At 39.1% G+C, this 26,746-nt stretch overlaps 1 protein-coding gene across 1 annotated transcript in view; it reads right to left on the bottom strand.

Annotated features, from left to right (window-relative positions):
* UBE2R2 (ubiquitin conjugating enzyme E2 R2) overlaps window positions 1–26,228 on the bottom strand; it is a 94,770-nt gene extending 68,542 nt beyond the window's left edge. The window contains exon 1 of the mRNA XM_030832710.3: window positions 25,557–26,228. Coding sequence (XP_030688570.1) covers window positions 25,557–25,733 — 177 coding nt within the window. The 5' untranslated portion in view covers window positions 25,734–26,228. The remainder of the gene's footprint in view (window positions 1–25,556) is intronic.
* Window positions 26,229–26,746: the final 518 nt, after the last annotated feature.

Raw genomic sequence — 26,746 nt, 5'->3', positions numbered from 1 at the left:
TACTCCTGAATAACTATATACAGTTGAGGGACTTCCCTGGTGGCGCAATGGTTAAGAATCTGCCTGCCAGTGCAGGGGACACAGGTTCGAGCCCTGCTCCGGGAAAATCCCACACACCGAGGAGCAACTAGGCCCGTGGGCCACAACTACTGAGCCTGTGCTCTAGAGCCCACAAGCCACAACTAATGAAGCCTGCGCGCCTAGAGCCTGTGCTCCACAACAAGAGAAGCCACCACAATGAGAAGCGCACGCACTGCAACAAAGAGTAGGCCCCGCTCGTCACAACTAGAGAAAGCCCGTGCACTGCAACAAAGACCCAATGCAGCCAAATTAATTAATTAATTAAATTTTTATAAATAAATATATAAATACACTTGACCCTTGAACAATACACGGGTTAGGGGTGCCGACCCTCCATGCAGCTGAAAATCTGCACATAACTATACAGTTTGTCCTCCATATATGTGATTCTGCATCCACGGACTCAACCAACAGCAGATTGTGTAGTACTGTAGTACATATTTATTGAAAAAAGTCCACATATAAGTGAACCCACACAGTTCAAATCCTTGTCTTTATGTTCAAATCCACGTCATTCAAGGGTCAACTGTAGTAGACAAGCAGAAGCATCTCTTAATAAAAGTATTCCAACTAATAAATGAAAAAGAAATAGCAGAACGGTCACTATTCTGCAACTACAAATAATTTAACAGATCTGGGCATTGAGCCCAACTGCTGTCATCATAAAAAGAGAGAAAGCCCGTAATGTGCCTCCTGATGAAAGAACACAACACTGCCTATAATAATATCAGAGACTGAACCAGAGTCTGACCAAGACTCTGAATCCAACTACCAATTTGCAACAAATACAGAGGATGAAGGAACATGCTGAACTGCAACATGAGTGTGCAATCAGTAAAATTCACATTTTGGCAAGCATTCTTCAACAGAAAAACTGTAAGTAAAAGAAAGGGACCGAGAGGTAAACTGTAGATTAAAAGATATTTAAAAAGATACCAAACTTAAAAAACTCAATAACACTAAACTACAGTGTCTAAGAATGCACACTTGGTGATAAAACAAAAAGAATAAGGAAATGAATTACTATAAAAGTCAGAACAGTAGTTATGGGAGGGGGGAGGCACAGGTTTATAACTGAAATGGGACACGTAGAGGAATTCCGGGATGGCTGAAAAGTTCTACTTCTTGACCTAGGTGGCGTGGTTACAAGGATGTTTGCCTTATTTATTTAAAAAAAAAAAAAAAAAAAAGTTTGTGTGTGAGATTTTCTGCTTATTTTACAATACAAAGATTAAAAATGATAACTATATAAAACTACAATGCTATTGCCTTAGAGGTTTATAAGACAGGTGGAACTGAAATATACAACATCGATAGCACAAAGGGCAAGGGGGATGGGATGGAGTTAAACTGTTGTACGGTTCTTGCAGTCTTTGAAAAGCATTAACTTAAACTGTAATAAATTAACAATGCATACTGAAATATCTAGGGCAATGGTTCTTAACCAGGGGGTATTCTGCCCCCGAGGGGACATTCAGTAATGTCTGAAGACATTTTTGGTTGTCAAAACTGGGAAATGGGGGGTTGCTACTGATATCTAGTGGGTAGTGACCAGGGATACTGTTAAAGATCCTACAACACACAGGACAGCCCCTTCCACCCCCAAACAAAAAACTATCTGGCCCCAAATGTCAATAGTGCTAAGGTTGAAAAACTCTGATCCAGGGTAACCACTGAAACCAATTAAAGAATGTATAACAAACAAGTAGAGAAGAAAAAAAAATGGAACAATTTCACTTATATGAAGTTGAAAAATAGGCAAGACTAAATCGTGGTGATATAAGTCATCAGAATAATTAATGGTTATAGGAGAATGAAGGTACTGACTTGGAAGTGGTACAATGGTGCCTTCTGGGGAACTAAAAATGTTCTCTCTCTTGTTCTAGGCAGTGAATATATGAGAGAGTATACAGTAAAAGTTCATTAAGCTGTACACTTAAGATATATACCCTTTCCTGTACATATGTTATACCTCAACTAAAAACCATTAAGCAGATAACCAAAGATTATAAGACATCTGGGGAAAGTATTTAACATGAAACACACCTATCAAAAACAAATAAGAATCTAGAGGAAACAGCCTACAAGGAAAAGTAAACGTTTAAAATATACATATTATACATTACATTATACGTATGTATTTATATATAGTGTGTTCAGAGAATTAAGAGGAGACACTTCAACCATGACTCAAAAACAGAATGTTGTTTAATTTATTTTAGAATGTTAGTTTTTAAAATCGTATATCAAAAGAGAGCTCTTAGAAATTAAATAAAACAGCAGAAATAAACATACAACAAATTCCACTCCTAGGTATTTACTCAAGAGAAATAAGTAAATGCCCACTAGAAGACCTTAACATGAATGTTCATAATAATTGCTTTATTCAGAATAGCCAAAAATCGGAAGCAATTCAAGTCTATCAATAGAGAAATGGATAAACAAATTAAGGTATACTGATACAGTGGAATACTACTCATCAAAAGGAACAAACTACCATACATGTAACATATGTGAATCTCAAAAACACTGTGTTGAGCAAAAGAAGCTAAACCCAAGAATACATACTGTATGATTTCCTGGAACAGGAAAAACTAAGAGCTATGGTGATAGAAAACCACAGTGGTTGTCTAGAATGGTGTGGGAGAAATGACTAGAAAGGGAGGGAACTTTCTGGAATAATGGAAATGTTCCATAATTTTACTGTGGTGGTGGCTAAATGGGGTGTATGCATTTCTCAAAACTAATCAAATCACACACTTGAAACTGGCACATTTTATTGTATGTAAATTATACTCCAAAAAAAACGCCAGACAAAACACAAACAAAAAGCTCCATTGAAAGGACAGAAGATAAAGGTGAGATAAAAAGTAGTAAAAACACAAAGAAACTGAAAATCAGATCAGAGAAAAAGACTTTTTAAATTAGAGGATTAATCTAGGCAATCCAATATCCTGATAATCGGTGCTTCCAAAAGAAGACAGCAAAAATGAATAGGAGAAAATATCATTTAAATAATTCAAGAAAATTTCCCAATGTTGAAGAACATGAGTTTCCAGACTGAAAGTACCTATAGTAATGTGAAATTTCAGAACACTGGGAACACAAAGAAGATCCTGCAAACTTCCAGAAGAAAACAGTTCACATACAACGGACAGGACTTAGAATGGCTTTGAATTTCAAACAGCACTTCTAGAACCAAGAAGACAAAAAGCAATAGCCTCAAAATTCTAAAGCGTGATTCCCAACCTAGAATTCTATACCCTGCCAAGCAATTCAAGTATAAAGTTAGATGAAGAATTCAAAAAATTTACCTGCTATGCATACTTCCTCAAAAATCTACTCAAGGATGTGATAAACCAAAACAAAAGAATCAATCAAAGAGGACAGAGAAGATATAGGAAACAGCCACTCCAACACAGGTAGAAGGAGCTTTCATGAAATACCCAGGACTATGGTGAAGGGTGTGAACTCAGATAACAGCTGTGAACTAGATACAGAAAAAGCAACCATACAGAATGAAGTTCAGAATACTCCAGGAGACCAAGTGGGAAGGTAAGATGATGCAGCCACTTTGAAAGACAGTCTGGCAATTCCCCAAAAGGCTAATAAACACAGTTACCACATGATCTAGCAATCTGACTCCTAGGTATACATCCAAGAGAAATGAATGTATGTTCACACAAAACTTGTACATAAATAGTCACAGAAGCATTATTCATAACAGCAAAAAAGTATAAATAACCCAAATGTCCATCAACAGATGAATGGATAAACAAAATGTGGTATGTCCATACAATGGAGTATTATTCAGCAATAAAAAGGAATGAAGCACTGATACATGCTAAAACACGGATGAATCTTGAAACCATTACGCTAAGTAAAAGAAGTCAGTCACAAAAGATCACATATTATGTATTGTATAATTCCATTTATATGAAATGTTCAGAATAGGCACATCTATACAGATAGAAAGTAGACTGGTGGTTGCCTAAGTTTGAAGAGGATGAGGGGAAATGGGGTGTGACTGCTAATGGACAAAAGGTTGTCTTGGGGGGTGATGAAAATATCTTCTAAAAATGAATATAATAATGGCTGCACAACTCTAAATATATTAAAACCACTGAATTATATACTTTAAATTGGTGAATTATATGATAATGTGAATTATACTGCAACAAAGCTGTTAGTAAAAATTCTTAGAATTAGTGGTAAATATATAGAAAACTAAGAAAAAAGGATAATTACATGGAAAACAAAATATGTGGGAAATGAAAAATATTTAATTACATCTTAAGACTGTAAGCAGTGAAGATCTATAATTATGATATAACTTTACTGGGAGACTGGAGAAATCTACGTGCATGTATATGTGAATGTATGTACATGTATGCTGCAGGGAGAGAGGAGGAGGTTGAGGGAAAAGAATGAAATCCTTATCTGCCGTGGGGAGCTATCATATATGATGAATAAAATTTAGAAATCGAAAAGTAGTGGGACTTCCCTTTAGGTCCAGCGGTTAAGACTCCACACTTTCACTGCTGAGGGCCGGGGTTTGATCCCTGCTGGGGGAATAAGATCCCTCAAGCCATGCAGGGTGTGGCCAAAAAAGTAGCAACAGAAGCAGACTATTTACAAGTAGGTAAATGCCAAAATAATAAGCTGAAAGAATTAGAAGTTGTTTCATGTAGAGTGGTAGAAATGGGGAAGAGGGGTGTTTGGAGGACAGTTATTTTATGTAATAACTTTGTCGAACTCATTTGATTCTTTAAATTAGGGGCATTCATAACTTCTACTTTTTAAAAATGCTTTAACTCAAAACAAGAAATTTGAAAGTTTTAAGAAACTATTACAAAATTGGGAGGCTATACAACAGAGGGGAAGTAGATGATATATTATGTGTTTTTCTCCCATAGCAAAAAAACTAGATAGCTTTAAAATACAAAAATCAGGGAATTCCCTGGCAGTCCAGCACTTAGGACTCCACATTTTCACTGCCAAAAGACTGGGTCGGGGAACTAAGATCCTGCAGGCTGCGCAGCATGGCCAAATAAATAAATAAATAAAATTTAAAAATCAATGGCATTAAGTACTGAATACACACTTTTAAAAGGTCAAAAATGGGAATTTTTATGTTATGTACACTTCACCACAACTTTTTAAATAAATTATTTTTTAAATTAAAAAACCGCTAGGAGGTAAGACCAGGGATATGGGGAGGGGTGTTAATGTAGTATGCATATAAAACTCATCACCTAATATCACTTTATACTATTTTTACCTTGCACATGTATTAACTTATAAAGTGAAAAGTACCATTCAAAACAGTATAGCTGGGCTTCCCTGGTGGCGCAGTGGTTGAGAGTCCGCCTGCCGATGCAGGGGACACGGGTTCGTGCCCCGGTCCAGGAGGATCCCACGTGCCACGGAGCGGCTGGGCCCGTGAGCCGTGACCGCTGAGCCTGCGCGTCCAGAGCCTGTGCTCCGCAGCAGGAGAGGCCACAACAGTGAGAAGCCCACGTACCGCAAAAAAAAAAAAAACAGTATAGCTAACACTAGTAGCAACTAACACTAATCGAGTGCTTTTTCTATAGCAGGCACATTCTAAGTACTTCTACATGTACTAACGTACTGTATTTAATTCTCACAGTATCCCTAACAGAGTAGATGCCATACTTTCCCCCATTTTACAAAAGAAATTAAGACATACAGAGGTTAAATAATCTGCCCAAGATCACCGCTATAGACCCTGAACTGGAACCTAGCTGTCCAACTCTAGAGTTAATATTTTTAACCACTATACTATACTGCCTCTCTGTTCTTTAACATTGAGAACAAGATTTAGCACAGTAAAATCCAAAGGATCACTAAAATACTTAACGCCTACTCTCCAACTCCACTGAGAAATAAATATCATCAATAGTTTTAAGTGACAACCTTGAGGCTATAATCTCTAAATCTGCTTATAGACTCAAATCATAGCCCATAAAAGCCCAATAACTTAGTTAAAACTAAACAGCACTTTAAAAAAAAAATCTAACCACAAGCCTTTTTACAACAGAAAACAATTCAACTTTTACTCACTGCCTTCTACTTGATTAACCCAGGAGGGCAAAAAGAACAATATTCTTTTTTTTAAAATTATTTATTTATTTGGTTGCACCAGGTCTTAGTTGCAGCACGTGGGCTCCTCAGTTGCAGCTCCAGGGCTCCTTTAGTTGCGGCTTGCCAGCTCCTCAGTTGTGGCATGTGAACCCTTAGCCTGCGCGTCCGGAGCCTGTGCTCCGCAACGGGAGAGGCCACAACAGTGAGAGGCCCGCGTACCGCAAAAAAAAAAAAAAAAAAAAAAAACATACATACACAACACTGTGAATTAACTATACTTCAATTTTTAAAAATCATGCACAAAAATCCTTTGAATAAAATTAGGCAAGCTATTAACAACAATTCAAAAGCTTAAAAAAATTTGTTTATAATTTCACGGGTGTGTGTTTCACCTGTAGGAGGGGAAGATAAGTATTTGGTGGTAGAGAGAAGCTACATAACAATGAATTTTAAAGTATCCTTTTTTGGCTAATAAAGAACTTATAGATACATTACCTTTGGAACATAAATGCACTCTACCCAAAAAATAAAGCAAAACATAGAATCATACTGAATCTCAGCAATAGGAACCTTGCTTTACATCAGAACCACCTGGAGATGCCCACCAGAGTCTCAAAAGATTCTGATTCTAGAGACTTCCCTGGAGGTCCAGTGGTTAAGACCCAGTGCTTCTACTACATGGGGCATGGGTTCGATTCCTGGTCGGGGAACTAAGATCCCACATGCCACAAGGCGCAACCAAACAAACAAACAAAAAAAGGGTGAATCTATAAAATAGTGTGTGAGAATAGAGCCAGGAATCTTTTATTTCTAAAAGTTTCCAACATGATTCTAAAGCAGTTTAATCACTCATGCAGATGATTAATATCCTCTTAGAACACTATCCCTAGGTGTCATCCAACATGCATTTGACTATCCCCAGGGACAAAAAATTCACTACTTCCCAAAATACTTTAATTCTAATGGAAAGCACTAAATTTTGGGAATCCTTACTTATGTTGAAATGGATTGATATCTGTCTTCCTTTACTTTTTCTCCTCCTCTAGCTTCTACGTAACTGGTTATTAAACTTAAAAGTTGTTAGTATTCAATACCAATACTACTCAGGCATTGGATATCACTCAGGAAAGAAAATGAAAATCTAAATATCCTTCAGGAACTTGCTTCAATCTAATTTTTATGAAAATCATATTAAATTTGTAACAAATGTCTTTAGATGTAAACATATTTGAACCATAAAATCTATTCCTAGGAATTTATCCTAAAGATACAACTAAATTGTAATATTTTATGCCAAAGCTGGATGTTGTTTGCAATGGATCAAATTTATGTCCCCCAAAACTCATGCTGAAATCCTAACCCCAAATGTGATATTAGAAGAAGGACCTTTGGGCTGCAATTAGGTCTTAAGGGTAGAATGCTCGTTAATGGAATCAGCACCCTTAAAACAAGGGAACCCAGAGAGCTCTCTTGCCCTCTTTCTTACCACGTAAGGATACAATAAGTCTACAACCTGGAAGAGAGCCCTCACTAGAACCTGACCATGATGGCAACCTGATCTCAGACTTCAAGCCTTCAGAACTGTGAGAAATAAATTTCTGTTGTTTATAAGCCACTCAGTCTGTGGTACTCTGTTATTTATAAAAAGTCATTTCTGCATCTTTTTCTAAAACAAGGACATTTTCTTTTATTCTTTAAAATTTTTACTGTGTCTTATTTTTTCAGCCTTACTGAGGTATAATCGACAAATAAAATTGTAAGATAATTAAATCTGTAAGTTTTTTACTTTTTAAATTTACATCTAGCAGTATTCACTTCCTTGGCATACACTTTTATAAGTTTTAGCATGTACATAGATTCTTGTAAGCACCACCATAAATAGAATACAAAACAATTCCAATATCCACAAAGAATTCCCTCACGCTATCCCTTTGTAGTCAAACCCTTCCTCCACCCCCAAACCCTGGCAACCACTGATCTGTTGTTCTCTGTGCCTACGGTTTTGTCTTTTCGAGAATATCATGTTAGACCCATTCAGAATGTAATCTTATGTGACTGCCATAATGCTTTGATACTTATCCATATTACTAGTATGTCAATACTTGATTCCTTTTTATTGCTGAATAGCATTCCATAATATAGATATAGCAGTTTACTTATCCATTCACCCACTGAAGGACATTTGGGTTGTTTCCAGTTTGGGGCAATTATGAATAGTGCTGCTACAAACATTCACATACACATTTTTGTGTAAACAGTAAGTTTATATTGCCCTAAGACAAATTCCTAGAAATGGGCTTGTTGAGACAGATGGTAATTGTATACTTTGTAATAAACTGACAGACTTTTCCAGAGTCTGCATTCTCACCAGAAGTATTAGTTTCAGCTAATCCTCATCCTCACCAATACTCAGTACTGTCAGTGCAATATTTTATTATTTTATTTTAGCCATGCTAAAAGATACGTAAATGGCACTTCATTGTGGTTTTAATTTGCATTTCCCTAATGACTAAAGATGAGCATCTTTACATGTGCTTATAAGCCATCCAAACATCTTTATTGAAATATCTGTTCAAATCTTTCACCCATTTTTGAAACTGGGTTGTTGATTTTTTAGGGGTTTTTCCCCCTATGTTGAGTTTTGAAAGCTCTTCATAAATTCTGGATATAAGTCCTTTCTAAGATATGTGCTTTGCAAATATATTCTCCCAATTCATGGCATATCTTTTCATTCTCTTTAACTGTGTCCTTCACAGGAAAAAGTGTTTTGTTTTTGGTTTTTTTTTGCGGTACGCGGGCCTCTCACTGTTGTGGCCTCTCCCGTTGCAGAGCACAGGCTCCGGACGCACAGGCTCAGCGGCCATGGCTCACGGGCCCAGCCATTCCGCGGCATGTGGGATCTTCCCGGACCAGGGCACGAACCCGTGTCCCCTGCATCGGCAGGTGGACTCTCAACCACTGCGCCACCAGGGAAGCCCAGGAAAAAGTTTTAAATTCTGATGAAGTTCACTTCACCAATTTTTTCTTTCACAGATCATGCTTTTGGTACTGTATCTAAGAGCTCTTTGCCAAACCCTAGGTCAAGAAGACTTTTCCCAATGCTTTCTTCTAAAGGTTTTACTGCTTTATGTTTTACATTTAGGTTTATGATTCGAGTTAATTTGTGTATAAGATATATGTTACATAGGTTGAGGCTCACTTTACATGTGGATCCCCAGTTTTCCAACATCGTATATTTGAAAAGACTGTCCTTTCTCCATTGAAGTATGTTTGCACCTTTGTCAAAAAATCGGTTGACTATATCTGAATAAGTCTATTTCTGGGCCCCCTATTCCATGCCTTTGGCCAATACACCACACTGTCTTGATTAGTGTAGCTTTACAGTACATCTTAAAATTGGACATTGTGAGTCTTCCAACTTCGTTCTTTTTCAAAATTGTTTTGATTATTCTAGTTCCTTTAACTTTTCGATATATAATGATTTGAAACTAAAGCCATAATAGTCATCTCTCTTTAGTGGTTTCCTTGACCTCAAGAAAACTGTCATTTTTACTGTTGCATTTTATCTTGTCAAAACCAGTTCAAAATATGTTCTCTAAATATGATAATATGTAGGCACTCATAACTTTTGACCCAATATATCCAGTACCAGAAACTTATGTGAAAAACACAAATATAGATATAAAAATGTGTTCAACATAGTATTCTTTAGAAAGCAAAATAAATCTCCAGATCCAACAAAAGGGGAAAGGTTAAATAATGACTAGTTGGGAAAATGTTCAAAATATGTTAAGTTTTTTTAAAATGGATACACGGTATCCAACTTTTTAGATGAAATACAGTGTATTTCAGAAGAAATATACTTTAAAGTATTATTTCTGGATAGCATCATTACAAGTGACTTTTTAAAAGATTTTTTAAAATTAATTTATTTCATTTATTTATTTTTGGCTCTGTTGGGTCTTCGTTGCTGCATGTGAGCTTTCTGCAGTTGTGTGTACTCTTCATTGCAATGCGCGGGCTTCTCATTGCAGTGGCTTCTCTTGCTGCGGAGCACAGGCTCTAGGAACGCGGGCTTCAGTAGTTGTGGCTCACGGGCTTTAAAATGCAGGCTTCAGTAGTTGTGGCGCACGGGCTTAGTTGCTCCGCGGCATGTGGGATCTTCCCGGACCAGGGCTCAAACCCATGTCCCCTGCATTGGCAGGCAGATTCTTAACCACTGCACCAACAGGGAAGCCCACAAGTGACTTTTTTCTTCGTAGTTTCAAGAACTTTAAAAACTTTCTACCATAAACATGTGTTCACTTATAACTGGGTATAAATATTTTGAGGTGTTTTTTAAAAATTTATTTATGTTCAATTTATTTTTGGCTGCGTTGGGTCTTTGTTGCTATGGGCGGGCTTTCTCTGGTGGCAGCAAGCGGGGGCTACTCTTCCTTGCAGTGCACGGGCTTCTCATTGCAGTGGCTTCTCTTGTTGCAGAGCACAGGCTCTAGGCTCACGCGGGCTCAGTAGTTGTGGCTCGCGGGCTACAGAGCACAGGCTCGGCAGTTGTGGCGCACGGGCTTAGTTGCTCCGCAGCATGTGGGATCTTCCCGGACCAGGGCTCGAACCCATGTCTCCTGCATTGGCAGGTGGATTCTTAACCACTGCGCCACCAGAGAAGCCCGTATTTTGAGTTTAAAAAAAAAAAAAAAAAGTGTTACTGCCACGTACACAGAAAAATGCAGGTACCTCCGTATCAGCTTGTACATTATTAGTATCAAGCTTGTTCATTAAGATATGAGAAAAAAAAAAAAGATATGAGTAACCCACATGACAATGTTAAGAGAACTTATTCTCAACCCTACAAATTCTTCTTCTCAGCTGTTACAACAGTTACAACACAATTTTCTCTACACTTGTCTTCATGTTTAACATTGGACAGAATTCTAGGCACAATATTTTAAATTACATCATTAATAAATGACACACAAAGAAAAGATATTTGCAACATGCAATACATCTGACCAATGACTAACTTCCTTTATGCAAGCAGCCTTTATTCTATTAAAAAAAAAAACCTAAAGAAAAATGGGCAAAGAACAAGGATAGTTAACTTGCATAAATGTTACAAATGGCCAATGACATGAAAGTAAGCTAAATTTCATTCACAATTAAAAGAAACAACTGGGGCTTCCCTGGTGGCAGAGTGGTTAAGAATCCGCCTGCCAATGCAGGGGACACGGGTTCGAGCCCTGGTCCAGGAAGATCCCACATGCTGGGGAGCAACTAAGCCCGTGAGCCACAACTGCCGAGCCTGCGCTCTAGAGCCCCTGTGCCACAACTACTTGAGCCCATGTGCCTAGAGCCCGTGCTCCGCAACAAGAGAAGACACCACAATGAAAAGCCCACAAACCACAACCAAGAGTAGCCCCTGCTCAGCGCAACTAAAGAAAGCCCGCATGCAGCAACTAAGACCCAACGCAGCCATAAATAAATAAGAAACAAACAAACAAACAACCAGACTTCCCTGGTGGTGCAGTCATTAAGAATCTGCCTGCCAATGCTGAAACACGGGTTCAATCCCTGGTTCAGGAAGATCCCACATGCCATGGAGCAACTAAGCCCGTGCGCCACAACTACTGAGCCTGTGCTCTAGAGCCCGCAAGTCACAACTACTGAAGACTGCATGCCTAGAGGCTGTGCTCCACAACAAGAGAAGCCACCACAACGAAAAGTCCACGCACCGCAACGAAGAGTAGCCCCTGCTCACCGCAACTAAAGAAAGCCCTCACGTAGCAACGAAGACCCAACACAGCCAAAAATAAACAAATAAATAAAAAAGAAAAGAAACAACCATCATAAAGGCTGATTTATCAGGACTGCAAATTTTATACTTTGACAATACTCATGTTTCATCACAGAATATATATTAACATTTTTGAAGGGTAATTTGACTATCTAGTAAAATTAAATACACATACCCTTTAATCCAACAAATCCACTCACAAAAGTATAGAGGTATGTAAAAATTTCCTGTTCAGCCTTGCTTGTCAGAGTAAAGAGCTGAAAACAATTTTTCATGAATAGGGGAATAAATAAAGTACTTCCTTAACGACTTGAATATTGTACAACAGTTACAAATGATGAGATAACCCATAAATATTAATAATGGAAAGATCTCCAAAATAAACTGTTTTTTAAGTAGCAAGATGCATGGACTTCCCTGGTGGTGCAGTGGTTAAGAATCTGCCTGCTAATGCAGGGAACATAGGTTCCAACCCTGATCCAGGAAGACTCCACATGCTGCGGAGCAACTAAGCCTATGCGCCACAACTACTGAGCCTGTGCTCTACAGCCTGCGAGCCACAACTACTGAGCCTGCGTGCCACAACTACTGAAGCCTGTGCGCCTAGAGCCAGTGCTCCACAACGAGAAGCCACTGCAATGAGAAGCCCGCGCATCACAACGAAGAGTAGCCTCCGCTCGAAGCAACTAGAGAAAAGCCCGCGCACAGCAACACAGACCCAATGCAGCCAAAAATAAGTAAATAAATAAATTTAAAAAAAAAAGCAAGACGCAGAAAAATACTTATAGTATAACCACATTCATAGTTTTAAAATGCATAGATATGTTTGTAGATACATAGAATATTTCTGGAGGATTACATTCAAACAGTTAAGTGATTTTCGGGGGAGAGAAAGACTTTCATACTGCTTGAATTGTTTTCCTAGACTAATTTTAAGAAAAATAATAAATGAACACCCTTAATAAATGTTCCTCATTACATCTTTGTTAGGAAAAAATATATTCCTATATAATAGCTACATGATAAGATTAATCCATCATGAACTTAGTATTTTTCCCCACCAAATCTACTAAACTAAATTTAAGTGGCTCCATGTTGAAGCTGAGATAAGACTAAGTCCTGCACAAAGATGTCTGAGTTAAAGCAGAGAAGAAATAATGTGGAAAAAATAGGTAGCTAACCAGATTTGGGGCCAAAACTTACCATAATTACTTTATAACAAATGTCTGGTGACCTCCAGGGCTAGAAACATTGTAACTTTACTTTTGGTACTATAATAATATCTTCAGTTTGGAATAAAATATAATTATCATCAGTCTAGTTTTAATGTCTTAAAACTGAAGACAGCAGTTCAGTAATTAAATATATTCAGTTGCCAACAAACAATTTTTCTTTTTTAAAGAGAGAGAGAACAAGTGTTGCTGAAGATGTAGAGAAATTAGAACCACCATACTACCAGTGGGAATGTAAAATTGGAAAACAGTCTGGCAGTTCCTCAAATAGTTACACATAGAGTTATCATATGACCCAGTAATTCTATTCCTAGGTAAATACTCAAGAGAAATGAAAACACTTGTACACAAATGTTTGTATCAGCATTATTTATAACGGCCAAACAGTGGAAAACAACCCAAATGTTCATGAACTGATGAATGGATAAATAAAATGTCCATACAATGGAACATTATTTAACAATGAAAAGGAATGAAGTATTGATACATGCCACAACATATATGAATCTTGTAAACAATATGCTAAATGAAAGGCCACATATTATATGATTACATTTATATGAAATACAAATCTATATGTTTACAGAATAGGCAAACCTATAGTCCCAGGAAGCAGACAGGTTGCCTAGAGCATGGGGAGAAATGGGGAGTGACTGCTAAAGGGTACGGGGTTTCTTTTTGGAGTGATGAAAATATTCTAAAATTGTGGTGATGGTTGTACAACTCTGTGAATATACTAAAAGTCACTGAATTGTACATTTAAATGGGTGAATTGTATGTAAATTATATCTCAATAAAGCTGCTATTTTTTAAAAAAGGAAGAAGGGAAATCTATTACAGTCTTAAGAGGCACATCACCAAATGCAATCGTGGACCTTACTGTGGATTTTGACTCAAACTAACTTAAAATTATGTCTGTGAGACAATTGGGAAAATCTGAACACTGACTGGATATTAGATAATATTAAGGAATTGTTTATTTAATAAGTGTAAGGATAATACAATTATGTTTTTAGAAAGATTCTTTATCTTTTACGGACTCCAATATTTAGGGATGAAAGGATATGATATCTGGGGTTTATTTTAAAACAATCTAATTAGGGAGAGTGGGGATTAACAGGAGAGAATCCAAGAGGTCATTCGCAGTGAACTGTGTCTTAAGATACAAGCTGGAGTTCACGGACTAAAGAGGATGCGAGAAACATTGAAAAATGAAAAAGGCATTCCAGACAGGTAACGGCTTAGGCAATGGCACTGTCAAAGACCACCTATGGGGCAAGAACAGAAAATACAGTTGGAAAAGTAAGCAACAACCAGATCATGAAGGGCCTTATATGTCACACAAAGGAATTTTTATTTAATTTTGTGGAAGATGGACTGATAAGTTGTTTTTGTTTTTGTTTTTTTGGTGGGGACAGGTCAGATTAGAGCTTTAGATAGGTTACTCTGGTGGCATTATAGACTGAAGGGGCACAAAACACTGCTGTCGAAGTCCAAGTGAGTGACAACTGAATGGGAATTTACATGGTGAGAGTAGGAATAAAGATTAGGGGCTAAATACCAGAGACATGAGATACTAAAAATAACTGGATATGTGGAAAGAGGAAGCAGAAATCATCTGAACTGATTTCCAGCTTCTAGGCTTGTGTGACTAGGTAGACAATGTCCAATATCCAGGAGAATTAATATAGAAGAGGCTTATGGGAAAGGTAGAGTTCAGTTTAGTGTTTAGTGTAAGTAGGACACACTGGTGTAAATGTGTACTAGGCAGGCAAAAACTCAAGAGAGGTCTAATTAGAGATGCAGACATGTAAGTCTTCGGGACATATCTGGTAGCTGGAACAATAACCCAGGAGAGCTTGTTTGTTACAGTTCACAAGCCACAGAAATGTAACCTATTTTAAAAGTTCCCTCCCTACTCTACCTTGTTAAGAATTATTTCATTCAAGGTGTATATGTAAACAGAATGATCAAGATGTAGTTAATCTTATATTTAGGAGACTTTATATATATTGGAGAGGGGAGAAAAAATATATATATATATATTTGGCTAAAAGTCACCAAAATTATTCTTTAACAAACTGCATGCATGCAGAGTATTATCAAAGCACAAGTACAGTGATAAAAATATACTTTTCTAATTATTCTGATTCCTTTAATGTATCAAGAACCATTAAAATATTCATAATTTATTTCAAAATCCTCCACTTTATAAGAAATTCTGCACTTCTGAAATGCACTTCTAGTCTGTTTTTAAAAGATCTAATGTCTTCTGATATTCTAAAAAGTAAGGCTAAAACAAAACTGGGTTTAATTGTTTTGTTTTATTCATTAGATTTTCCAAAATGAGGTTAAGCAATCTTGATCTTCATGGGACTACAGAAGTCAAGGTTGCTATATCTAGCAGGTTTTGCTAATGCCTCTCATTATCATTGCTCCAAAATTCTTAACCTCTCCTAAATGTTTTATAATACTTAAATTATAAGAGAAGCCCTTTACAGAGATCCTAATTTGCTATATTACTATATAACCAAGAACTCAATCTTAATTTTTAGCTAAACCTTCAGTCACCAAGAACATTAGATTTAATTGAGGCAACCTGGCAACTATAGAAAAATGTCACTGATGGAAAAACCCAAATAAAATCCAATTTCTTCCAGAAAGGGAAAGCACAACTAGAAGAACTAAGCAATCCAAATATTGAGCCACTAGTCTTACCACTATGTTCTAGACGAGGGACTGAATCACCTAAGATCTAAGGAAGAAATTCAGGTATCAGTAATTTCTTGAAACTGCATGCAGAATTCGGGGGCACAACTATCATTCTCAAAGGATGTGACCTCCCTCAAAAGATAACTTATTCTACAATTTACCAATTAAAAAAAATAATAACTTCAGAAAAAAATGGTTATATAAGAAAAGGGGCAACTCATCAATTCAAAACTCAGTAAGTGCTCTCCCCTTAAAACCCTTTCAATATTAGATTCCTTAGATCTTAATCTAAATTCTACAGAATTTCCATATCTTCAGTAAGACTTCTCTTTTTTTGTCTAGTAATTTTTCCCTCATTCTTATTTAGAGTAAATGTTGAAATATGATTAACAAGGTCCAAAGAACTCAGAGTAGAAACCCTGAGGACACAGTTACTATAATTTTTTTCTTTTTAAGTTTTATTGAAGTACAGTAGATTCATAATGTTGTGTTAATTTCTGCTGTACAGCAAAGGACGCAGTTATACACATATATATTCTTTTTCATATTCTTTTCCATTATGGTTTATCACAGGATATTGGCTATAGTTCCCTATGTTATCCAGTAGGACCTTGTTGTTGTGGTGGTTTTTTTCTTTTTTTACCTTTAGGGCTGAAGTTTTCCCACAGGGGTTAGCCCTTAATGGCTTAAATATATTACTCCTACCCCTATTTCGCCAATGGGAGAAACAGCAGTTATGTGACAAGACCAAGACGAGCCTTCTTAAGTAATAAGGTTTTTTTGTTTGTTTGTTTTAAACCCAACGACCAGAACTCAAATGAGCTTTGCCCCCTTCAGAGCAAACACCTCAGAAGGCTGGCTATACACCCACTCCAACAATGCCAGACTGCCACTACTCAAAACAATTCAAGACTTCTTTTTTTGAGAACTGCCTTCAGAACCTATTACACACTTCTTAATGTTCTTATTAGTGGCAAATCTTTACTTCTTCAGTGTGGACTTTTTTTTAAAACATCCAAAGGTGATTCAGATTCAACTTGGTAAATGAGGGAAATAATCTGAGTAATAGTATATTTTAGTCAAAAATGAAATGTGAACATGAAGTATTAGACTAATTTTACCTGTGCCTCTACCAACAATTTCAAAAGTAAAGTTTCAAATCATAAGAATATTCCTTTGAATAATGACACTTTTTTATTTTGCCTTATATATATCAGGTATGGTTTCAAGTAAACTTAAAAATCTGTTTTCTAAGCTTTAAATCACTCTGTTTCTATAAAGAATTACTACATATTGTCCAAGGTTTTGTGACTTTGCCAATTCTTAATATTATCTTATAAATGGGACCATGGTTATTTTCAATGAGGTAGTAAACATTCAATGTTTACAATCTGAATTTCTATGTATGCTACTAAATGAGCCACATAATCCAAATTATTTCAAGGGATTTATCCCTCAAATTAAGCATCAGCTGCCCATGCAGCAAATACAGAAAAGCAGATAACTGTGAAATTTGAAAATCCAAATACACAACAGACTGAAACTATGGCAATGATCTTAAGATGCTGTAATTAACGCATGAATATATGGCTTCCTCTGATGATTAAATTTTTTAACATCTTATTTTAGAATAGTTATAGATTCACAACATATATTTGCAAAGATAGTAATGAGAGATCTGTACCTTTCACTAAACTTCCCCCAATGGTTGCATCTTACATAATTATAGTCTCATATTAGAACTAGGAATTTGACACTGGTACAATATGTGAGTGTAGTTCTGTGTCATTTTATGGTCTGTGTAGATCTGTGTAACTACCAACACAATTAAGTTACAGAACTACTGCATCCACAAAGATCTCCCCTATGCTCCTCCTTCATAATCACATCCACCTCCTTCCCCCCACCCCAACATCTCTAACCCCCTAGCAACCACTGACTTGTTTTTGTTTATACTTCTGACATTTCAAGAATGTTATATAGGGCTTCCCTGGTGGTACAGTGGTTGGGAATCCGCCTGCCGGCGTAGGGGACACAGATTCAAGCCGTGGTCCAGGAGGATCCCACATGCCGCGGAGCAACCGAGCCTGTGCACCACAGCTGCTGAGCCTGCGTCCTAGAGCCCACAAGCCACAACTATTGAAGCCCATGTGCCACAACTACTGAAGCGCACACGCCTGGGGCCCATGCTCGGCAATGGGAGAGGCCACCGCAATGAGAGGCCCGCGCACCACAGTGAGGAGTAGCCCCTGCTCGCCGCTACTGGAGAAGGCCTGCACACAGCGGCGAGGACCCAACGCAGCCAAAAATAAATAAATAAAATAAATTTATTAAAAAAGAAAAAAAAAGAATGTTATATAAATGGGACCATACAATATGTAACCTTTTGAGATTGACTTTTTTTCACTCAGTGTAATGCTCATCCAAATTATTACATGTATCAATAGTTCCAAAAGTAAATAAAGATGCTGTCAACAGAGATAAGGAACACCAGGGCTTCCCTGGTGGCGCAGTGGTTGAGAATCTGCCTGCCAATGCAGGGGACACGGGTTTGAGCCTTGGTCTCGGAAGATCCCACATGCCACGGAGCAACTAGACCCGTAAGCCACAACTACTGAGTCTGCGCGTCTGGAGCTTGTGCTCCGCAACAAGGGAGGCCGCCATAGTGAGAGGCCCGCACACCGCGATGAAGAGTGGCCCCTGCTCGCCGCAACTAGAGAAAAGCCCTCGCACAGAAACGAAGACCCAACACAGCCAAAATAAATAAATAAATAAACAGCGTTCCCTTTAAAAAAAAAAAAAAGGAATACCAGTTAACAGACTCAACTGAAAGAACAACAAAGTAAGTTTTAATCTTACACTGATTAAGTTTCCTATGGTGCTTAAATATACTTGGAAAAGCATTAAGACTATTATTTTAAAAGCATAAATGTCCATTGACAGATGAATGGATAAAGATGTGGCACATATATACAATAGAATATTACTCAGCCATAAAAAGAAACGAAATTGAGTTATCTGTAGTGAGGTGGATGGACCTAGAGTCTGTCATACAGAGTGAAGTAAGTCAGAAAGAGAAAAACAAATACCGTATGCTAACGCATATATATGGAATCTAAAAAGAAAAAAAAAATGGTACTGATGAACCTAGTTTCAGGGCAGGAATAAAGAGGTAGACACAGAGAATGGACTTGAGGACATGGGGTGGGAGGGCGAAGCTGGGGCAAAGGGAGAGTAGCATCGACATATATATACTACGGAATGTAAAATAGTTGGCTGGTGGGAAGCAGCAGCATAGTACAGGGAGATCGGCTTGGTGCTCTGCAATGACCTAGAGGGGTGGGATAGGGAGGATGGGAGGGAGGCTCAAGAGGGAGGGGATATGGTAACATGTGTATGCATATGGCTGATTCGCTTTGTTGTGCAACAGGAACTAACACGGTATTGTGAAACAATTATATACTCCAATAAAGATCTATTAAAAAAAAAGCATAAACCAATATTGTATTAAGAAATTTAACTCCCGCTATGATCTCCCACCATCACTTCAGAGGTGTTTTATCATCATTTCTAACCTCAAGATTAGTTTTTTTAGACATATTTCTCAACTCTAGCACCTTCCCACTCTCCCCTTAAAGTAATGAGAAAGTTGCTATTAAAGGAATTAATTTGCCAATAAAAAAAAAATCCTTCTGCAACATGATTTGTTACTCTCTAATCCAAGTAGTCCAAGAACAACAACAAATCCAATTTTTCCAGTGAATTTAACAGTTATAAGCTGAAGTCATAACAATCTCTCCCCATAATTTGAAGGGACAATTACCTTGTGACCTTTAAACTTATAAAATTTAAAATAAAAATAGTTCCTTTTCAAATGCTCCATAAAGTTTCTTTTCCTTTTTTTTTTTGAACCGCACCATGCAGCATATGGGATCTTAGTCACCCGACTAGGGATCGAACCTGTGCCCCCTGCAGTGGAAGCACAGAGTCTTAACCACTGGACCACCAGGGAAGTCTCATCCATAAATTTTATTTTCTTAAAGCTCCACTTTTATACCTTCAAACAACATCCTGAGAGATAAAAGATCTCACCAAGAGAATAACACAGGCTTTAGAGTCAAGCAGTCTGGTAGTCCAGCTTGGTATTACAACTTTCTAGCTGAGGACCCCGAGCAAGTTAAACAAACTCTATGATTGTTTCCATATATATATAATAGCAGCCACACCTCGCAGGAGGATTATATGAGATATTCTATTTAAAGTATGTGGCACACAGTAAGCACTCAATAAATGTTAGCTACTAATATCTATATTACTGTAATAAGGATAGTAGCGTGTATCTGCAATTAGATATGACCTTCAGAGTTTTAGCATGTTCTAAGTGCTCATTCTACTTACCTTACCAATAGGTTTACCACAGAAATTTAATTTATTGGATTGTAACAAAAACATTTTTATATTTGTTATTAAAACAAATCAAGTAAAGGTGCTTAAAGTGGATATTCATTTTCTATCTTAAATACATATTCCCAAATCTGAATATTCCAATTCTCATATGGAAGAATATTTATGTAAAATCAAACCTTGGCAATCCAAACTAAAATTATCTCTTCAATTTAGTATCTATCATTCCATTCACTTCAGAATCAATTAGTTTAAAGAAACATTAAGCATACAACTCTGAATAACAATTTCTCTCTGAATAAAGCTGAAATGAATTAATTCTGTGTTGACAAAACACTTTCAAAGAGGCTCAGCTCAGTCTTATTTGGATATCTATGTAGCTGTACACGAAACAGTCCAAAAGAATTTCAGGAACATAAAAGAATTAAAACTTTTAAATAGGACCTTTCAGCAAGATGGAGTTCTATAGTCGTAAACCCTGAATTTGTAACTCTTCCTGTTATTTTCCCATAACTAGATTAGCAGAAGTAGGCCAATTTCTTAGGTGATCTCCTTTATTTCACCTGTCTCCAACAGATTCTTCTGGAACCTTAGACTAGGACCACTAATACTAAGTTGCAAAGATGGAACAGAACATTTCATCATGACAAACTGTGGTTATGTTGACCAATGTGCTAACTGGCCTTAAAACTCTGATTTTAATTACCATTACAATTCTGTCAGTAACACCTACACCTCACATTTCTGTATTTCAAAGTCTGCACAAAGATTTTTATGAAGATCATTCATAAAAGCTCTAAGGTTATCAATGTCCGAATTCTTTTCCTTACTAACTAAAAGGTAGTAACACTTCCTACAGTGCTTGCCTTTGATGTGTGTTCGATAAATATTGTTTACGAACACAAACCTCTGAAAAAGGGGAATCAATAAGCAGCAAAAAGTACTGAGGACACAAATCCTTGGTTCAAAAAGAAATAATCCTTATTTTATCAAATTTAAGACACTGATGCTGGCATTTAAAAAAATTTTATCAGAAGATTTCAATGGAAGGGTCTCTTACACCTAGGTCACTAGTGTCAGCTGGCTGATGGCAATTCTAAGACTTCATGGACTCATTCCAAATTTGAGAAGTGAAACTAGAAAAATATGCATCTTGGAATCAACTTAATACAGTAAAAGCATACTCTATGAAATACTGAGGTGTTATATTTGCCAGAGGTGGGGGCTGGGGATAGGGGACTAAAATTGCATTTAGTGCCCCAAACCATTGGACATTAACCACGTTTCCATTTACAATGTTGCTTTAGTTCACCCAGCACTCAAGACAAGTTCAGCTTCCAGAAAAGGTAACAGCTAAAAGCCCAAGAGGTGTTCTTAAAGCAACTGAGGAAAAACTTAAAACTAAGAAAATTTTAACTGACTGATTCATCATGAAATTGTTTTCTAAAAAAATAGCAATACTTTTATAATGTCAAAGGTGTTTGTTTAATTTTGTTTTTAAAGTTGCCAATCCAATCCCTTAAAACAGAGATTCTTTTTTGTTGTTTTTTTTTTTAAATATTTATTTATTTATTTGGCTGTGTCGGGTCTTAGCTCCCAGACCCTTGTCCCCTGCATTGGAAGGCGGAGTCTTAACCACTGGACCACCAGGGAAGTCCCAAAAGAGGGATTCTTAACAGGTCAGTTAACCATCTGAAAATGCATACAAACTACTTTCTGTGTCCTCATTGTCTTTTGAAGAAAATTTATCAAGTTCTCAAAAGGATCCCTACACCAAAAAGACTAACAGTTGCTTAGAAAAATTGTTTCAACTGTATGTTAAGAATTTTAAAGTCATAAAATAGAATGTGCTATATATAATCTGAAGACCATTGCCAGGCACAGAGGTTAAGTTTGGTAGTTTGGTGTGTTTTTTTTTTTTTGGGGGGGGGTGGCATGCAAAGAATACATTCATTTACTCTAGAACAAATGAAAATAATGCATGTCCTTTATTTTAAAAAACAACTATTGAAGAGTTTCTTTAATACAAAACAAAGCGGTAAGTCTGATGAAGAAGATCCTATTAAGAAAAACTTTGCGTATATCACAAATACTTCCTAAATTTTATTAGTTGGGAGTTATCCAAAAAAGAAACACGCCTATATTTCATTCCCTTACATTACTGAATAAAACCAAAACTACAAAAACTGCAATACTTTAAACATTCTGCATCACTTAAACTTCAACGTTATTCCTATCATGAAAGAGTCACTCTCATTTTCTGGTATCTAGACTCACTGCTATTGTGCATTTAGATAAATAATGCAGGCGTTCCAAGGAGGTTCTATACTAAAGCAGCCACACTAAGTTATGATCATTATCAGGACTTACTTGAAAAGACAGTTCTTTTTAAAGGAACGGAGGTGAACGTGTTAAAAGTCATCACTAACTGCTCACTTGATCGACAAGTTATTCTTCCAGTAACATAATAAAATTCCAACTTGCTCCACATTAGCAAAATTAAGTTCAGACGTGTTCTGGGTGTTCTAAGTCATCTCCTACTTTATGTTCTATAATGGTTGACACCAGAGGAAAAATTCGAAGCAGCGAAGAAATTCACTGGGTGAATAATGAGATCAAGAAATTAGACAAAAAGATAGTGAAGCCAAAGAAGAGTTTATAACATGCAGAAAATCAGACACAAGAAACTACCTTTGCCCATCATATATCTAGATTCCCCCTGCCCACCCAAGCTAAGAATCATACAGATTCAAGATATTTAAAAAAGAAAAATAGGATGAAAAAACAAATTTGTGAAATACAGGTCTCACAAATCTCTACTACAACAGATGCCACAGTTAAAACGGACTGGAACCAACTATTTCATGATGAAAAAGATCAGTTAGAAGCCTATTAATATGTAAAAAGTAAAGGAGTTACGTTATGAAAAATTTAAAGAATGACTGGCAGCTCACTGCCTTCGGAAACTGTAATGCAAAATAGAAAAAAGAGTTTAACTTGAAAATATTGATAAATTATATTAAATGTTCAAGGACCCCCATTTGATAAGGGAGAACAGTAGTACAGAAAAGTCTGTGCCAACTTTTAACTGCAGCTGTAGTGAAACACACTAAAAGCCTTGTTTCACAAAAGCAGTGAAATAAAAAACAATGGTTTTAAACTTATCACCAGTGTCAACTGCTCATGACCATAAATTTGCCTTTTTCCAACGAAGAACTTTGGTATAAAAAGCCAAAGTCCTTTGCCAAAAGCAGAAGAAACAAAACTGACCAAAATTCTTACACAAGACTAAAACATTAAACCTGTTTAAGAATTTTCATATATTTTTTTACATGTCACAATTAAAGGTAAAAAAAAGATTAAGATATCTAACGCAACAAAATTGGAGATCAAACCATTCTTTTTAAAAAAGACAAATTAAAAAGCAGTTAGTTTAAATCAGTGTATACTACAGGGAATCCTCCTTCCAAACTACCTATTCCAAACTGAGAGGGGTCACCGCACTCCCTTCCCAATTACTTAAGCAAAAATATTACAATTTTTAACCCATTATTTCCTTCCATGTACAGTTTGTTGTTGTTTTGTTGTTTTAACAAACTGCATAGGAATAAGATCATTCTAGCTAGTATCCATTTATCTTGACTACTGATTGTCCCAAACAATGATACTTTTTGGAAATTAAACTTCATTTCACTAAAGTTAGCCAGTAGATTTTGCAAGTATCTGCATCTGAGTACAGCATATGGTGACCACAAAACATGAAGCATACAGTTGGTATACACGATATTCTAAACACTGAATACATGTTTTTAATTAGGTATTTAGTGACTATCAGAGACATGAATATTAAACATTCCCCTATCGATTCCTGACATTTTCTACAAAATAGACCCAATTTCAAGCCTGAAACTGAGGCTTCTACCTTTAGAGGAGTAGAAACTAAAGTAATTGGGTACTCCTTAAAAATACACGTAACTACATGACTAAGATACTCATTTAAAACTTTTGCCAAGATAGCCCCTCCCTTCAAAACAAACCAAGACTGACTCACAGCCCTATTTTACTTAATTTTGGAAACAAAAAATTAAATTAAATGAATTCCTAAGCACTCTTTTCCTCTCTCTGTTCCCCCACCATTTAAAGCATTCGACCTTCAACCTGTGATTTGCCCCTTAAAAAATGGTAAAATAAAAACAAAAACAAAAAGAAAAACCCCTCAGTATCTCCAAGTTATCTGTCTTGGAATAAAGAAACTACTGGATTCAGGAATGATAATAACCACTGTTCTAACATCCTGGAAAACAACAGAAACAATGTCTATGGTCGTTAAGGAGCGGTCCTACTCTGCGAAACCATCCCACCTCAGATGATACTTTTCATCCGTAAGACCACCCCCCCCCCATTTGCTAGAGTTAACCATCTGAGCGAAAGGTTTCAATTTTGTGTCCCTAAAGTGGGAAACTCTCTCTCTACATAACATGTACCGCCCTCTGTGGATATTTCTACATGGGAGGCGGGGGGTGAGGGGAGCGGGGGCAGTAAAGTTGGTGGCAGGGTGAGGACAAAGGGCATTTTGAAACACCACTGAAGTAAATACAAAACGAGGACAGAAAGGGGGCTAAATTACAGTTCCCTCAAGTGGCTAATGGCAAGAAAATGCAGGCACCCTTGTTTAGCACCCCTAGGGTTCCTATTCTCCATTAACGCCCGCTGGAATGCGAAGCTGGAACCACCAGTATGCAAGAAGCCCATCAAACCCCCCAAATGTCAGGCCACTAGGCAGCCTCCGGAATGACAGGCCGGTACCCCTCCCCCACCCCACCCCAAAAAAGGTCCAATCCCATAAGTGCAGGTCACTCTGCCCTCTGGGGTAGTTCCAGCCGGCGCAGAGATGGGAAGACGAGAGGGGAAAGCCAGACCACCTCTCTTTCCGTACACCCTCGGCTGGTGAAACAAAACAAAGACCGCCCTCCTCCTCCGGTAGCCACTACCCTAGCCAAAGAGGCTTTCCTATTTCCCGGTGCAGTCTGGCCTCCCGCCCCCGCCCCCATGACAAAGAAAAGGGACTTGGTGAGCGAGCGAGGCCTTCCTGCCTCCACCGATGGGGGGAGGGAGCTGCCGAGGTGAGCAGCCCCCTCCGCTCACCCGCGCTCCCACTCTCGGCCGGGAAAACTACCGAAAGCGGCAGCCTCCACCTGGGGAAGCCTGGTCTGAGATGGGGTCGGAGGTACCTTGAAGTAGCCGCCTTCGTAGAGGGTGTTAGGGGGTCCGAAGATGGCAACCTCCCAGTTGTAGAGGTCGGATTCATCCACCAGGGTGATCCGGAAGCCCTCCACCGGCTCCTCCTGAAGGGATTTCAGCTCGAGCATCAGGGCCTTCTGCGAACTGGTCATCTGCTGCTGGGCCATCGCGGCGACGGCGGCGCCGGGCCGGGGCCCCAGTCCTCACGCACCGGCCGGGCCGGACCAGGCCCCTCCCCTCCGCTCCGCTCGCCCTCGGGCGGCCCGCACCGGGCCCCTGTCTTCACACGCCCGGCGGCCCGGACCAGGCCCCAGACGGCCCGGACCAGGCCCCAGACGGCCCGTGGGCCGGCCCGGTTCCTCCTCACACACGACGCGGGCCGGGCCGGGCCCTTCTCCTCACACTCGGGCCGGGTGGGGGAAAGGTGGAGAGAGTTAGAGAAATTCGCTCCGGGTCCCGGGCCTCCCCCCCCCGGAGGGGGCCTCAACTTGGCGGGGGGGGGGGAGAGGAGGTGGAAGCGGAGGAAGGCGGCGGAGGGCCGGCGATGGTGAGCGGACGGGGCCGAGCCGGCCCGGGAGCGCCGCGCTCGCTCGCCCTCTCGTTTCCTCCGGGGCCGCCGGGGCCGAAGGGCGCGCGGGGCCGAAGGGCGGGGGGGGGAGCACGGCACGCGGGGGTCTCGCGGCGGCGGCGGCGGCTGCGCGGGGGGAGGGGCGACGGCGGAGGAGGAGGAGAAGAGCAAGAGCGCCTCGCGCCGCGGGAGCGACGGAGCCGAGAAGAAGGAGGGAGGGAGAGTGGGAGGAGGGGCGCACGTCGGGAGGGAGGGCGGCTCTCGGCGGCGGGCGGCCCGACGCGACGCGCGTGCGCGCGCCCCTCCCTCCCCCGCCCTCCTCTCCCTCCTCCTCCTCCTCCTCCTCCCCCCTCCCCCTCCCACTCCTCCCACTCCTCCCACTTCCCTGCCTCCTCTCCACCGCCCCGCGCAGTGGCGGCGCTTTGTGACGCCTGGCGAGTGTCCCCCGCCCTTAAAGGGCCAAGCGGCAGTGGGGGGGTCGAGGGTGGCAGTGGGGGTCGAGGGTGGCCGCAGGGGATGCCCTTGGCCCCGAAATGACGGCTGTGCGGCTTGACGCGGCGGTTCCAAACGCGCGCCCCGGAAGGGACCTCTGTCCTAGAGCTGTCATCGCCC

This window comes from Globicephala melas, chromosome 6 (genome assembly GCF_963455315.2).
Source record: "Globicephala melas chromosome 6, mGloMel1.2, whole genome shotgun sequence".
NCBI classification, from domain to species: Eukaryota; Metazoa; Chordata; class Mammalia; order Artiodactyla; family Delphinidae; genus Globicephala; species Globicephala melas.
This window is presented reverse-complemented; position numbering and strand designations above follow the sequence as displayed.